The 14,567-nt window shown below is 39.8% G+C and overlaps 1 protein-coding gene across 2 annotated transcripts in view; it reads right to left on the bottom strand.

Moving 5' to 3' along the window:
* Window positions 1-14,567, bottom strand: part of LRRC66 (leucine rich repeat containing 66) — a 28,949-nt gene that overhangs the window by 10,366 nt on the left and 4,016 nt on the right. Inside the window, exon 2 of one of the 2 annotated variants that reach the window (XM_081812390.1) lies at window positions 3,766-3,935. In XM_081812390.1, coding sequence (XP_081668516.1) covers window positions 3,766-3,935 — 170 coding nt within the window. Of the gene's footprint in view, window positions 1-632; window positions 2,271-3,765; window positions 3,936-14,567 lie in introns of those variants that run through there. The other variant, XM_081812391.1, reaches the window with a different exon arrangement.

Below are 14,567 nucleotides of genomic sequence, written 5' to 3'. Positions count from 1 at the left end.
CATCAGGGAAAAAACAGCATTGGCATCTTGGGTTATATAAATTCCTAAGAAGAACTGATTCAAACAATCAAACAGCACCATGACCACGACCACTACGTGTAGAATCAGAATTCTCCCTGAACTTAGGTAGTGACAGTGACCTTTCCAGTGTTGAGTAACCAAGTAGTCTTGACTCCCAAAGGAAGGTTGCCGAAAACAGGAAGGAGGAGACTTGGGGGCTCGGGGTAGAAAGAACCACTTCGCTTGGCCAGGCCTTGCCTGTGATCAATAGCTTTCTTATGTACCCCTCCTCAGCAACAGAGTGGAATACTCCGATATTTTCCTTTTAGTGCACATCTGCATTTTCTTCATCCCAGCATCTTACTATATTACAAATCATGGAACTGAAAACAAAACTGGAGCAAGGACAGAAAACTAATAAAATGACTCAGGAGGAGTAATTTCCAAGGAAAGATTAAAGCAGAACAGTCTAATTTGCCTAAAGAAAAAGCCATCCACCATCATTTGAAAGGGGTGTACACTACAGAAAGATTGGAAGAGGCAACTAATGTTGCTACACAAGTCACTGCATCTAAGAAGAATGGGAAAGATTAAGAAAAGAAATGCTAATTTGAAATGCCAGTGAAACTTACTTCGTTCCATCTAAACGTGAGGATGAATTTATGGTTTGAAAACTCCCATCTGGCTTCTGAAGATTCCCACATGGGAAGACACGTAGCATAGTGCAAGTACTAAATGCATCTCCCGAAAAAGAAAAAAACCAACATCTATTTTGATATTCAGCTTTCTGGTACCAAATAGTTCCGTCAAGTTCCAAAACCAGTTTTTAGAGTTATTGGCAAACATGTAGAAGGGATAATGGAGAAGGAGAAATTGTATGATTCTGGGCAGTTCAGGTGAAGCGAGAATTACAGATGATTTCTTGGGGCTAAATGTTTTATGCTAAAAACACTTTTAGTTTGCCTGTAGCATCTCTTACCTGTGAGCTACAGAACACCTATGAAGCACAGTAAAAATGCATAGGAAATAACAACAGACATAGGGCAATCACCACACAAATACACCTATGATCAGTATACAGTATACTAAATGAGGTTCCCAGGCAACCCAACAACTCATTTGTGGGGAGCTGGGGAGCACTGCCAAGTTAAGCGGACTTTCTCATCTGCTCTGATAATTACTGCGGCAAAGATGCTCCCCAGCGGTCCTGCCTTCTGGTATTCACGCCCTTGAGGAATCTCCTGCCCTGGAGCACAGGCAGGGCCTGTGACTTGGTTCTAAGCAATCGAATATGGCAAAAGCAATGTGATGTCACTCCCCTGATGACATTATATTAGCTTGTGATGTTTTTCTTGCTAGCAGGCTCTCCTTCAGGCTCTAAAGCAAGCCGCCATGCTGTGAACTGCCCTATGGAGAAGCCCACGTGGCTCAGGACTGAGGCTGACAGCCAGTAAGGAACCAGTAAAGAACTGAGCCCTCAGTCCCACAGCCCACAAGGACCTGAGTCTTGTCAACAACCACGTGGGCTTGGCAGTGGGTCCATCTCCAGCTGGGCCTTCAGGGGAGTCTCCAACCCTGGCCAACACCTTGACTGCAGCCTCTTAAAATACCCTTAGCGAAGGACCCAGGGCCTTGCCTGGCTTCCTGACCCCCAAATCATGAGCTAATATGTGTGTAGTTTTAGACTAAATTAGTAGTTATTTGTGATATACCTATTCATGGCCATCATCCATTTATTCATTCCTTTGTTCAGCAAGTGTTTTTAAATGTGTTATGAATTAGACATATGCTAAGCACTAGAAAACAAAATAGATTATGATGTATGTCCTCGAAGAGATTAGAGGGGGGTACAGGCATTAACAATTAACCATAACTAAAGCTAAATAATTTCAGTTGTGATAAATGCAATGAGGAAAAATCATAGCACATTGTAAGTGTATATAAAAGGGCAATGAATTCAATCTGGAGGCCCCAGGAAGGCTTGCTTGAGGAAGTGACATTGGAAAGATTCAGAAGAGTTAGTTTTCCCAGGCAAAGGATCAGCATGGGATCCCTCAGCCTTGGTGTGAAGACAGAAATGGAGTGCAGTGAGCAAGGGAGAGTGGTTTGCCATGAGGCTGGAGAGGTGGGCAGGGGCCAGGCCCTTGTTGGGAAAGCTCAGAAGGATTTTTAACAAGAAGTGGCACAATCAGATTTGTATGTTCAGAGAGTGGGATATTGTGGCCACTTTAGAATTTCTACGTGCACTTTACATTTATAAAGACCTTGCTATATTCCAAGTACTATTCGAAGCACTTTATATGCATTAAAACATTTAATTCTCACAACCTTCTATGAGAAAGGAATGAAGTTACCTCTATTTTTCAGATGAGAAAACTGAGGCACAGAGAGACATGGTGACTTGACCAAGACGGTGTGGCCGCAGAGTGGCAAAGCCAACCCAGGCCACTGAGCCCAGAGCCCACCCACCTTACCACTGCCTCACTTCCCTCCCTTCGATAGAGGAGGGACTTGGGGGCCCTGGCTGCCAGGTGGCAGTTGGAAATTCATCTCCCACCTATACTTGAAGAACGCTTTTCTTAAACCTGGGAAAAATCAGCTGTCTATGTCGATGCTGTCTAATATGACAGCCCTTAGCCACAACGTGGCTTTTGAGCATTGAAATGTGACTCGTCCCATTGGGATGTGGGTTTGAAGTCTTAGCATGAAAAACAACGTAAAGTATCTCATTAATAATTTGTATATTGGTTACATGGGTAAAAGATAATATTTGGGTATACTGGGTTAAAAATACATTACTAAACAAAATTCACCTTTTTTTTTACTTTGAATCTAGTTACTAGAGCGTCTAAAATCGCGTATGTGGCTCGCAGTTGGTTTCTACCGAATGATGCGGGCCTGTCTAAAGAGTGAGGGTCTGTGATGGAGGATATGGGGGACTGAATCTTTCCCCAAGACCTCGCTAGATGTCCCACTGGAAGCCCCCTGGCCTTTCTAAAGGAGCACTGTGGGGAGACTGTAAATTATCTCCCAGAGAAGAGTGGGGAGGGTGGAGGAAAGTGCTTGGGGCAGGGGCTGAAGTGGCCAAGCCTGGAGCAGGGCTTTGGCCCGGGGCAGAGGCGGGGGGGTGGGGGGGTGGGGGGTTCCTTCCCTTCATAGCTGTCAGCATTAGTGAGATTAACTGCAAGGCGCCTGAGAGGGGTCCGAGATGGGTCCGATGTTTGTTCAGAGCAGTATATGGTACGTGGTAAGTACAAGTATGGGCTGTTATTATGATCACTGTTATTATTTAGGGCCCTGTTTGGGTTTGGAAGCACCAGTGTCGCAGGCCTTCAGAGCCCCATATCGTCCCAGGCCCTGGGGTGGCTCAGAGGAGCCTCCTCAAGTGCTCCAGATCACACAAGACCCCAGGGACCTGTGACCCACCTTGCAGCTCAGGGTGGGAGCCTCAATTATAACCCAGATTGAATTTCCTGCCAACTGGTAAGTGGACACTTGGAGTTGGGTTTAATTTGATTTAGAAAAATAGTGTGCCAATTCTTGTGGCTGAGTATTATGTTCGAGTAAAATTCATGTCCATTACTGAGGTGTTTGAGTTCTGAGGCAAGAGAGAGACTTCAGCAATTTTAGCAGAGCCTTAAAATAGAGTTTTTGACTAACAGCCCCTACTCCTGGGTGTGGAGAAACTCTTCCATAGAAATATTCTTCTAATGCAATGGCCCGGATGTCTGCGTATTTGAAATACTCTAAAAGTCACTTTATAACCTGTAACTTCTTGAGGTCCTTGAAGGCTTCTGGATGAATCCTGAATATCTTGTTGCTCTTTAAGTAGAGGTTTTCCAGCCGCAGGCAGTGCCGAAGGTCAGACAAACCGATCTGCGCTATCCCGTTGAAGGATAGATCCAGACTCTGTAATGACTTCAGTTTCCACAGTCCTGTTAAAATGGAAAAGCACGTTAAAGTACACACGGGTGGTATTTACTGTTGGTTATCACGGTCAAACAGTTGTGACACCCTGCCGGGCTGTCCGTGCAGGACCCGCTGAACGGCGGAGGCTACGGGGATCTGCGCACGATGCACCGCGTAGGAAGGAAAAGGTTCTGTTGCAGAGCAGCCTAGAGTGGAATTCCGATGTTCTTGGGGAAGAAAAGAGCCACATGCAAACAGATACCCATGTTCTGAGCCAGCAGAGGAAAAAGGCCGAGAGGGAGCTGAACGGAGTGATCAATAGTAGTAACACTCCAGAGTTCTTGTTGATCCTGCAACATTTCTAGGCATTCGCTTATTTTTCAGAGGTAATAAGTTGTAGCGAGGTTTTGTTTTCTGACAAAAAGAATCTAATTGGGTTTTGGTCTCCGGCTTTGTATTTCACTTGATTCCAGAGAGTAACCAGGAGGCCCATTTGGCACAGAACACAGAGGCTGGGAAGGAGGTGCCAGTCATAGCAGACTTCCAAATCTGATTTCCCATATGAGTCTCATAAGGATGCCCTGCATTTTCACATTTCCCTTCTGCTCTATTCTTACATATAGCTTGTGTCTCTCTCTCTCTTTAAAGATTTTATTTGAGAGAGAGCAAGCAAAAGAGAGAGAGAGCACCAGCAGAGGGGAGGGTCAGAGGGAGAAGAAGACTCCCGCTGAGCAGGGAGCCCGAAGTGAGGCTTGATCCCAGGACCCTGGGATCATGACGTGAGCTGAAGGTAGATGCTTAACCGACTGAGCCACCCAGGTGCCCCCCACATGTAGTTTGTGTCTTTAACCAACTACTACTTAGCAGATCAGGTTGGTTCAATTCCAGAAGGGTTTATTCCTTGTCTACTGTCTGCAAGATACTCATTATCAGACTGATTATACAGAGATGATGACTTAATGTAAATAGCTGTACCTCAGTGTTAATCTTATATTCACATCAGCTGTACAGATTAAGTAAGAGATCATTAGGACAACTCAATCAAAACATTATGAGCCAGGCACTTAGTGCTGAGGACAAATAGAGCATAGCATCCTTGTGTCTGAGTGAGTGATAAGACATACACACGAGAAAAAGTACTAGTTATACAAACCGTTATACCCCCGCCATCCTACTATAAAATTAACTGTTGTTTGCCTGTCAGCCTCTCCATCAGATGATTAGTCCCTTCGGGGAGGAATTCATATTTTTGTTAATTCTTACAATGCCTGGAATATACTATGTATCCAATAAGCCAGAGGTCACAGTGTTTGACCCACACAGAGATTTAAAAATTATTGACCTAACAATAAAGATTCAGCACAAAAATTCGCATTTCTAGCTTCTCTTGAAAAATTAAAGTTCCAACTGGCACAAGATAATGCTTTGTGAGAGCTGAATGAGAGCTGCCTGCTTTAGCTGGGGCAGGCACTTATAGAAGAAGATGATTTCTTTGTACTCAATGCCTCTTATCAAAAACAGGAAAACAAAGGACAGGCCACGAAGCTGCATGTTTAAAAAAAAAAATGGAAGAGAACCAAGGCTGATATTCAGCTGGCATAGGCTAGTAAGAAATATTTCCATATTGGTTTGTAAATAACCATTGCTGGGCCCTTGTGGGCTGCCCCACGGCCCTAGGAACCCAGCGGGAAAGCGCCGGTTATAGGCCAGTTGTGAAATATTTTGAATATAACCCCTAGAGAAAACATGTTTCTTCATGGAGTGAAGACTTTTTCCTATACGTTTTATTATGCAAACATATGGGTCTATGAGAAAAAAATGCAGCATAAGACAACAATATAAAAGAAGCTATGGTTTCCTTAACATCGTCATGGCACTTGCCTGGGTATATATATATATGGCTGTGAGCTCATAGTTCCTGTAATATCTTGCTGCTTATTTGACTGGAACATGGACCCTTGGAGTTCCATGGAGGGAAGAAATCATTTTAAAACTCCTGTTTAACTGTATACTCTCTTTATGCTCTGAGCACTTCACAAACATGTCCTCTTAATCCTCACAAAGCCCTGGGTGTTGTTACCATCTTGTAAATGACAAAACCTAGGTGCAGTGAAGTTAAGAACTTGCCCCATGTCAAAGTAGGTAGAGCTGTGGAGCTGGGATTGAAACTCAGATCTCTCAACCATTATTGTTTCACCATGAACATTTCATACAAAACAAACAAAAAGGGCAAAAATAGTAAACATGTATTGTAGGACTCACAATATATATGTAGAGGTAAAGTGTATGACAGAACTAGCACAAACACCAGGAGAAGAGAGGTGGAAGAATATTGTTCTAAGTTTCGTGTGTTACGGGCAAGTAATAGAACACCAAATAAAGATGTTAGGATGTATACTGGAAATCCCAAAGCAACCACTAAAACAACACAACAACAGCAGAGAATTATGTCTAATAAGCCTACAAAGGAGGTAAAGAGGATTCATTTTAAAGATACACAATTAATGCAAAAAAAGGCAGAAAAAGGTAAAAGGGGGAACAAAGAACAGAAGGAACAAAGAAAAACTATCGAGATGATAGATAGAAATAATAGTTTAAAAACACTAAATAAAAGGCAAAGATTCCAAGTTTGGATAAAAATTCAAGTCAACGATATAATTCCTACAAGAAACCTACTTTAAATATAGAAACATGAGTAGGATACATGTAAAAGGATGGAAAAAATAGTCTTTTCTACAAATGGTGTTGGAATAATTGCATATCTTTAAAACTTCTATAAGTTATTCATACCATGTACAAAAAATTAACTCAAACTATTTTAAAACTATCATAAACCTAAATGTAAAACCTAAATTTAAACCTAAATATAAATAAATCATAAACCTGTAATATAAAATGTAAAAAAGTAAAGTTATAAAACTTCTAGAAGAAAACAGGAGAAAAATCTTTGTGACTTTGGATTGGGCAAAGATTTCTTAGATACAACACCAAAACACAATTTATAAACTAACAAAGTGATGAACTGTACTTCACAAAAATTTAAAATTCTGCTCTTTGAAAGACATTGTTAAAATAAAAAAATACTCAAGCCACAGACTGGGAGAAAATATTTACAAGTCACATATCTGTGAAAACTCTTGTATCCAGAAGATATAAAGAACACTCAAAACTCAATAATTTAAAAAACATTAGAAATTGGCCAAAGATTTATATACATCATCAGAGACATACAGATAGCAAATAAGCACACAGAAAGATAATTCAATATCATTAGTCATTAGGGAAATCCAAATTAAAACCACAATGATATACCACTATGCATCTATTAGTATGGCTAAAATTAAAAAGATGGCCCATATCTGGTATGGGTAAGGATGTAGGACAACTGAAATTCTTACATAATGCTGGTGGGAATTTAAAATTTAAAACATTTAAAAATTTAAAATTTAAAATTAAAAACAACCACTGCACACAACACTGGCGATTTCTTCAAAAGTTAAACATCTACTTGACATACAACTCAGCCATTCTCTGCCTAGGTTTATTACCCAAGAGAAATGAAAGCATATATCACCACAAAGACTTAGTTTCATTATTCTTTTAATGTTGATAGGAACAGTAGTGATGATCCCTCTTTCATCTCTGGTACTGGCAATTTGTGTCTTCTTATTTTTTTTCTTGGTTAGTTTGGCTAAAGGATTATCAGTTTTATTTCTTTTTTCCAAAGAAACACGTTTTGGTTTTGTTGATTTTATCTATTGTTTTCCCTGTTTTCAATTTCATTGATTACTGCTGCAATTTCTATTATTTCTTTTCTTCTGCTTGCTTTAGGCATACATTGCTCTTACTTCTTTAATTTCCCAAGGTGGAAACTTATGTTATTGATTTTAGACTTCTCTTCCAGTGGATGCTTTTAATGCTATACATTTCCCTCTAACTGCTGCTTTTGCCACATCCTGCAAATTTTGATAAACTGCATCTTCAATTTCACTTAGCTTAAAATATTTTCAAATCCCTCTTGAGACTTCTGTGACACATGTGTTATCTAGAAATGTGTTGTTTAATTTCCAGAGATTTGAGGGGTTTGCTGCTTTCTGTTGCTGATTTCCAGTTTAATTCCATTGTAATCTGAGAACATACTTTGCATGATTTCTGTTTGTTACTCTAGTTTGTTAAGGTGTGTTCTATGGCCCAGAATGTGGTCTGTCTTGGTAAATGTTTCATGTAAGCTTGAAAAAAAATGTGTATTCTACTGTTGTTGGAGGGAGTATCCCATACATACCAATTAGATCAAGTTGATTGATAGTAATATTCAAGTCAACTACATCTTTATTGATTACCTGCCTGCTTCATCTACCAGTTGACAGGGGAGTGCTGGAAGTTTCCAACTATAGTGGATTTTTCTAATTCTCTTTTCAGTTGTCAGTTTTTCCTCACATATTTTGACACTTTATTGTTAGGTGCATTCACATTTAAAATTATTAGGTCTTGGCACCTGGGTGGCTCAGTTGGTTGGGCGACTGCCTTCGGCTCAGGTCATGATCCTGGAGTCCTGGGATCGAGTCCCGCGTCGGGCTCCCTGCTCAGCAGGGAGTCTGCTTCTCCCTCTAACCCTCTTCCCTCTCGTGCTATCTCTCATTCTCTCTCACTCAAATAAATAAATAAAAGCTTTAAAAAAAATAAATAAAATTATTAGGTCTTCTTTAAGAATTGGTCCCTTTATCCCCTTTATATAGTGCTTTATTTATCCCTGATAGTTTCCTTGTTCTAAAGTCTCCTTTGTCTGAAATTAATATAGTCACTCCACTTTTCTTTTGACTAGTGTTTATCTAAATGGTTTATCTTTTTTTTTTTTTAAGATTTCGTTTATTTATTTGATAGAGAGGGAGAGAGAGAACACAAGCAGGGAGAACAGCAGAGGGAGAGGGAGAAGCAGGCTCTTCACTGAGCAGGGAGCCCGATGTGGGGCTTGATCCCAGGATCCTGGGATCATGACCTGAGCTGAAGGCAGACCCTTACTGAACCACCCAGGTGCCCTTAATGGTTTATCTTTCTCCATCCCTTTAGCTAGCAGCTTTTTTAATAATAGCCAGAAAAGACAGCCTAAGTGTCCACTAACAGGTAAACACATATCCATACAATGAATTCTGGCAATGAAAAGGAATGAACTTTTAATACATACAACACCATGGATAAATCTCAAAATAATTATGCTGAATGCAAGGAGCTACACCAAAAATGAAAGTACATATGATTGCATGAATATAAAATTATGGAAAATACAAACAAATCTATAGTGTCAGAAAGGAGATCAGTGGTTACTTGGACAGAAGGGAGAGGATGGGTGGGAAAGATAAATTATAAGGGGCATGAGGAACTTTTGGGGGTGCAGATAGTTCATTATCTTGATAGTAGTGATGGTCTCATGGGTCAGTGTGGTTCAGTGAGTCAAAGGACAGATCAAAGAGTGCTCAGAAGACAGAGGAGAAGGGGCCTCCAGCAATGTACAGACTTACAGAAGTCTGAGCGGTAACAACAGAAATTGTTGATGGGCACTCTGAACTTCATATGAACTTTGAACTTTTGCAGAAAGAGAATGGAAATCACCTACAGTTACCCACTGTACCTCAAATCACAGAAGTGACCATCACAGCAAAGACTGGGATGGTGGGGAACAGAATTAGAGACTCAGGATGATCAAAAGGCACTAGAGGGGAACTGACATTTTTTTTTTTTTTAAGATTTTTTATTTATTTGACAGAGCGAGATAGCGAGAGCAGGAACACAAGAAGGGGGAGTGGGAGAGGGAGAAGCAGGCTTCCCGCATAGCAGGGAGCCCGATGCGGGGCTCGATCCCAGGACCCTGGGATCATGACCCGAGCCGAAGGCAAACGCTTAACGACTGAGCCACCCAGGCGCCCCGGAACTGACATTTTTGAGCACCTGTTATGTACCATATGCTGTGAGAAATGTTTCACATGTATCATCACTCTCTGTGTTAAAGTTTTTACAAATACCGGGATGCCTGGGTGGCTCAATCGGTTAAGTGGCTGCCTTCGGCCCGGGTCATGACCCCAGGGTCCTAGGATCAAGTCCCACATTGGGCTCCTTTCTCACCAGGGAGCCTGATTCTCCCTCTCTCTCCCTCTGCTTGTGCTCTCTCTGTCAAATAAATAAAATCTTAAAAAAAAAAAATAAAGTTTTTACAAATACCATCTCTAACCCTCATATCCTCCCTGTATACACCATCATCCTCAGTTAAAAATAAACAGGCAAGTTTTTATAGGTTAAGTGTCTTGTTTAAGGTCAATTAACAGGTAGAGTAATACAAGAAATATAAGAGTATAGAAGAAGAGTGTAAGAGTTAATAAGAAGGATGGGACCAGAACATCCTAAGCATGGGGTGGGGGGTAGGGACTTTGAAGGCAGAGAGTTATAAGGATACCCCCTTATTTGACTCCCTTCATAATATCAAGCTAAGATCCCCAAGAGGAAGGTAAACTTCTGCAGATGGGAATTAAGACTGTTAAGTTCAGTTACAACTCCTACATGAAAAGTTTCCATCTACTTCCAATTTTAGAGAATAAAGGTTTAATTGTATTAAGAGAACTGGTGGGGTCCCATAAATGACATTGTTTGTTTAGGGTCTCCCAGGAGAGAGTTGGGAGATTTGAGTAAACTCTTCCACAGTACTTGGCTGCATTTCTCAATGGGGGAAAGGTGTTCTTTTAAAAATTTTGCATGGTGAATCAATGTTGAGGGGAGTACTCAGGTGAACAAAAGAAGTTGGGAGGGGCATTCACAGGCTGAGGCATGGACATGAGAGGGTAGATTCCATGTTTCAAGAGAGGGGAGTTGAACATTGGGAGGAAAATACGGAGGCACTTTTGTGGAGAAGGAATTATTTATTGAACTGCTTTCTGATGATCACATAAGCCATGGGAAGCAGGAATCTGATTAGCTTTTGCATTTAAGTGGCCAGAGGTGTTTTATTATTTACAAGAAATTGTCTCAGTGTCTATTAGAAGAAAGGCCATAGAGGGTACGCCCAGACACTAAATTGCCTAGGAATGTTCCTTTGGACTATGAACTTCTTAAATGCTCTCCGAAAAGCGATAATCTGATGACACGAAACAATGATATTCAAGGGGTTACGGCTTCAAGTTCAAAGAGTATTAAGAATTGGAAGAGTCTGGAATGGTCCTAGACAAGATATTTTATTCACAAGGTCAGCCCTCAATATGGTCAGTTTTATATAGGTGAGCCAAAGACCTTGCCCTCTTAGCTTACTGACATACATTCATGTTGTTATTTTAGAACCTGACCTGGTTTTGAGAACATAGGTTATTGGTATTTCCATAATCCAATAGCAATCAGGAGGAAATAATTCCCTAAAAATAAATAAGAATATAACATATTTTTGTTTTTACCATACACTGTTTTTTTTTGTTTTTCTTTTTTTCCTCCACCAGTTTCAAAAGTCGGGTATTATTTCATCTCATTTGTAACACATTTATCTCTTGAGTTCCAGAAATTAGTGTGTAAATGTCAGCCTGTCAAATCTGGTCTGTCAACCTTATTGGAATCCCAGTGAGATGTTGGTCCTTATACCTTTCCAGGTACTCTGTGGGCACTCCAAGAATATTGCTTGATGAAGGAGGAATAATTTAACTGGAGATTGATCCCATTGTTTTAAATGTTTTAAAACTGATTTTTCTGTCATTAACACTGTACTCCAGAGATCTGGGAGAAAGGTGGACTCATCAGTAAGCTTAAATTCATAGCTAGCTAACTGTTTTGTAAATTCCATTGGCGCCACCTCCTCTGGGTGTTTTCCCAACATGAAGGTTGTTGGTGACATCAGAGCTGACCCTGAAGGTATGGGATCAGTTGACTCTGGATTAGTCAGTTTGAGCTTTCACTCTTACAAAGGTGGGCTTTCCTGAGTGAAAGCAACTTTTAGTTGCTTCTATAAGCTGTCACCATTTGAAGACGTGGGACATGGTTTATAAAAGTACACATGTGTTACAAGGCCAGTTGCTTGATTGCTACTTTGTGAGAATCTCTGATTTATTATTATTTTAAACAAGTGCCAGCACTTATATAAATAGGTAGACACAAATGATTCTCTGCTCATGAATTATAGTGGGCTAGGAGTTCCATCTACTGCAATAGTTATTTAACATTTTAAAAGATAACTTGAGATTTAGACAAAACCAAATTTATAATTTGTTTCTAAATAGACTGCTATTCTCAATTTGTGCCAAGAGAGTAAAAATAACTAATATTTGCAAAGTACTTTACAAGTATACAAAGTACTTTTCACATATTTTAATAGCTACCATTTATTATGCCAAATGCCATGTTACAGTAGGTTCTTGAAATACATTTTTCCTTTAATCCTCACAATTCTATGAGTAAATATTACATTATCAAGATGTTACCTTTTTAAAAAAATGTTTTTAAGTAAACTCTACCCCCAGTGTGGGGCTCAAACTCACAACCCCAAGATCGAGAGCGGCATGCTCTACCCACTGAGCCAGCCAGGCGCCCCAAGATGCTACCTTTAAACAGGCTTAGAACAAAGGAATCAAAGAACAAAGGGAAGGTCAGAAATAGAATGGTACTCCAGGCAGCACCTCCCCTTTACCAGCTTTTTCCCTCCAAAATGGGATTTCAAAGTCAGAGTGACTGAGCCACAGTCCTAAAATCATAGAATGGCAAAGGGATGTTACAGGGGGCTCAACTGAAATATGTGATGATTAGAGGAAAATAATTCAAATCACAAAATGCTATGGATAAAAGAACTCTGAATTATATCCAGTTAGGTTCAGGGCTTCCATTGGCCTTCCATCATCGATTGGTTTCATTCATCTCTCTATGGTTTCATCTGCTAGAGTTCTAATAGAATTTCAGATACATGATTTGCTCATTTCACTTTTTCTTCTCCTTTGTAAGTGTAACATTTTTCCTGATATTTTGGGGAGGCAGAAGTTCAACTAGGAAAAGAAAGATGGGATTGTATGTGCATTTTATAGAGGTGTTTGATCCTTAAATGGAATTGTATTCCCTCTGACCTCCAATTAGCTCTTGGGAATTCATCTGCCTTAAGGAGATATGTTAAGTGGTGGGATAATATTTTGATATATTAATCTTTTATCTCTATGTCTCTCTTTCCATTTCTCCCCATTCAACCAGAAAGTAGGCTCTGTGTTAATTACCCCAGGGGAGGCACAGTGCAAGGCAGAAAACAGAGGAGTCTACAAGTCTTTCTGGCTTTTGTTTTCCAAAGGCCTAAACCTTTAGAGGAAAGGAATTTCTAGATCTAAACAGGGTTTTGAAGAAACAAAAAAATGGGAAGAATTTTCTCCAAACTGAAAAAACTGAAATGTTCTCCGGCTGGCAGGGGTAAGGGACATCACACACACACACACACACACACACGCATGTGCACACACACACACTTGTTAGGGTGTAAGATTCTAGAGCTGTGGTACAAATTTGGGGAAAAGCAGAGGAAAGCTCATGGAAGACTGATGTTAAGTACAACTATCTCTACACCCCTTCCCCAACTGACCCTACTAGAACGGGGGCTCAGAATCAGAAATTATGTTGAATTATAGACAATAGAAGGTTATATCTCTAGTACACTTCAATTTAGGGGTTGAAATTCACATCTACCATGCTCGTTAAGAAATATGTTATATCATATGGATATGTGTAGCTATAATGATGATCATCAAAGAGTTATAGCAAACAAAATGGCAATAGTCTAAATGTTGTTTGATTAACCCAGTTATAACATATGTATATATAAAAGCTATTCAACTATTTAAAATATTATTTATGAGATTGCTTAATTATATAAAGATGTTCAAAATACACTGATATGAAAATACAAATTATGAAATACTATGGAAAGTATCCAATTTGAAAGAAAAATATGTACATAGGCATGAGGAATAGACTTAAAGAATATATATAGTTGATCCCTGAACAACACAGGGTTGAGGGGTGCTGATCACCCACACAGTAAAAAATTTATATATAACTTAAGCTCCCCCAAAACTTAACTACTAAAAGCCTACTGACTGGAAGCCTTACCTGTAACAGAAAGTCAATTAACAAATATGTTGTATGTTATATGTATTATATACTGTATTCCTACAACAAAGTAAACTAGAGAAAAGAAGATGTTAATAAGAAAATCGTAAGGATTGGGGCACCTGGGTGGCTCAGTCGTTAAGCGTCTGCCTTCGGCTCAGGTCATGATCCCGGGGTCCTGGGATCGAGCCCCGCATCGGGTTCCCTGCTCAGTGGGAAGCCTGCTTCTCCCTCTCCCACTCCCCCTGCTTGTGTTCCCTCTCTCGCTGTGTCTCTCTCTGTCAAATAAATGAAATCTTTAAAAAAAAAAAAGAAAATCATAAGGATTTTAAGGAAGAGAAAATATATTTACAGTGCTCTATGGTATTTATAAAAAGAAATCCATATATAAGTAGACCTGCACCATGGTCAACTGTATTACATGAAGGACTTATGTTTTTTCCTTTAGATTTTTCTTTAATTACTAAATTTTTAGTAATAACGGGTTTTTAAAAATAAGAATAATACAGTAAAAATTACAAAATACGATGCAATTAGTTTATACTTTACACTGA

The sequence above is a fragment of the Leptonychotes weddellii genome, chromosome 2, assembly GCF_054177405.1.
Source record: "Leptonychotes weddellii isolate Sample4059 chromosome 2, ASM5417740v2, whole genome shotgun sequence".
NCBI lineage: Eukaryota > Metazoa > Chordata > Mammalia > Carnivora > Phocidae > Leptonychotes > Leptonychotes weddellii.
The sequence above is the reverse complement of the archived record's forward strand: the minus strand, read 5'-3'. Positions and strand labels throughout refer to the sequence as shown.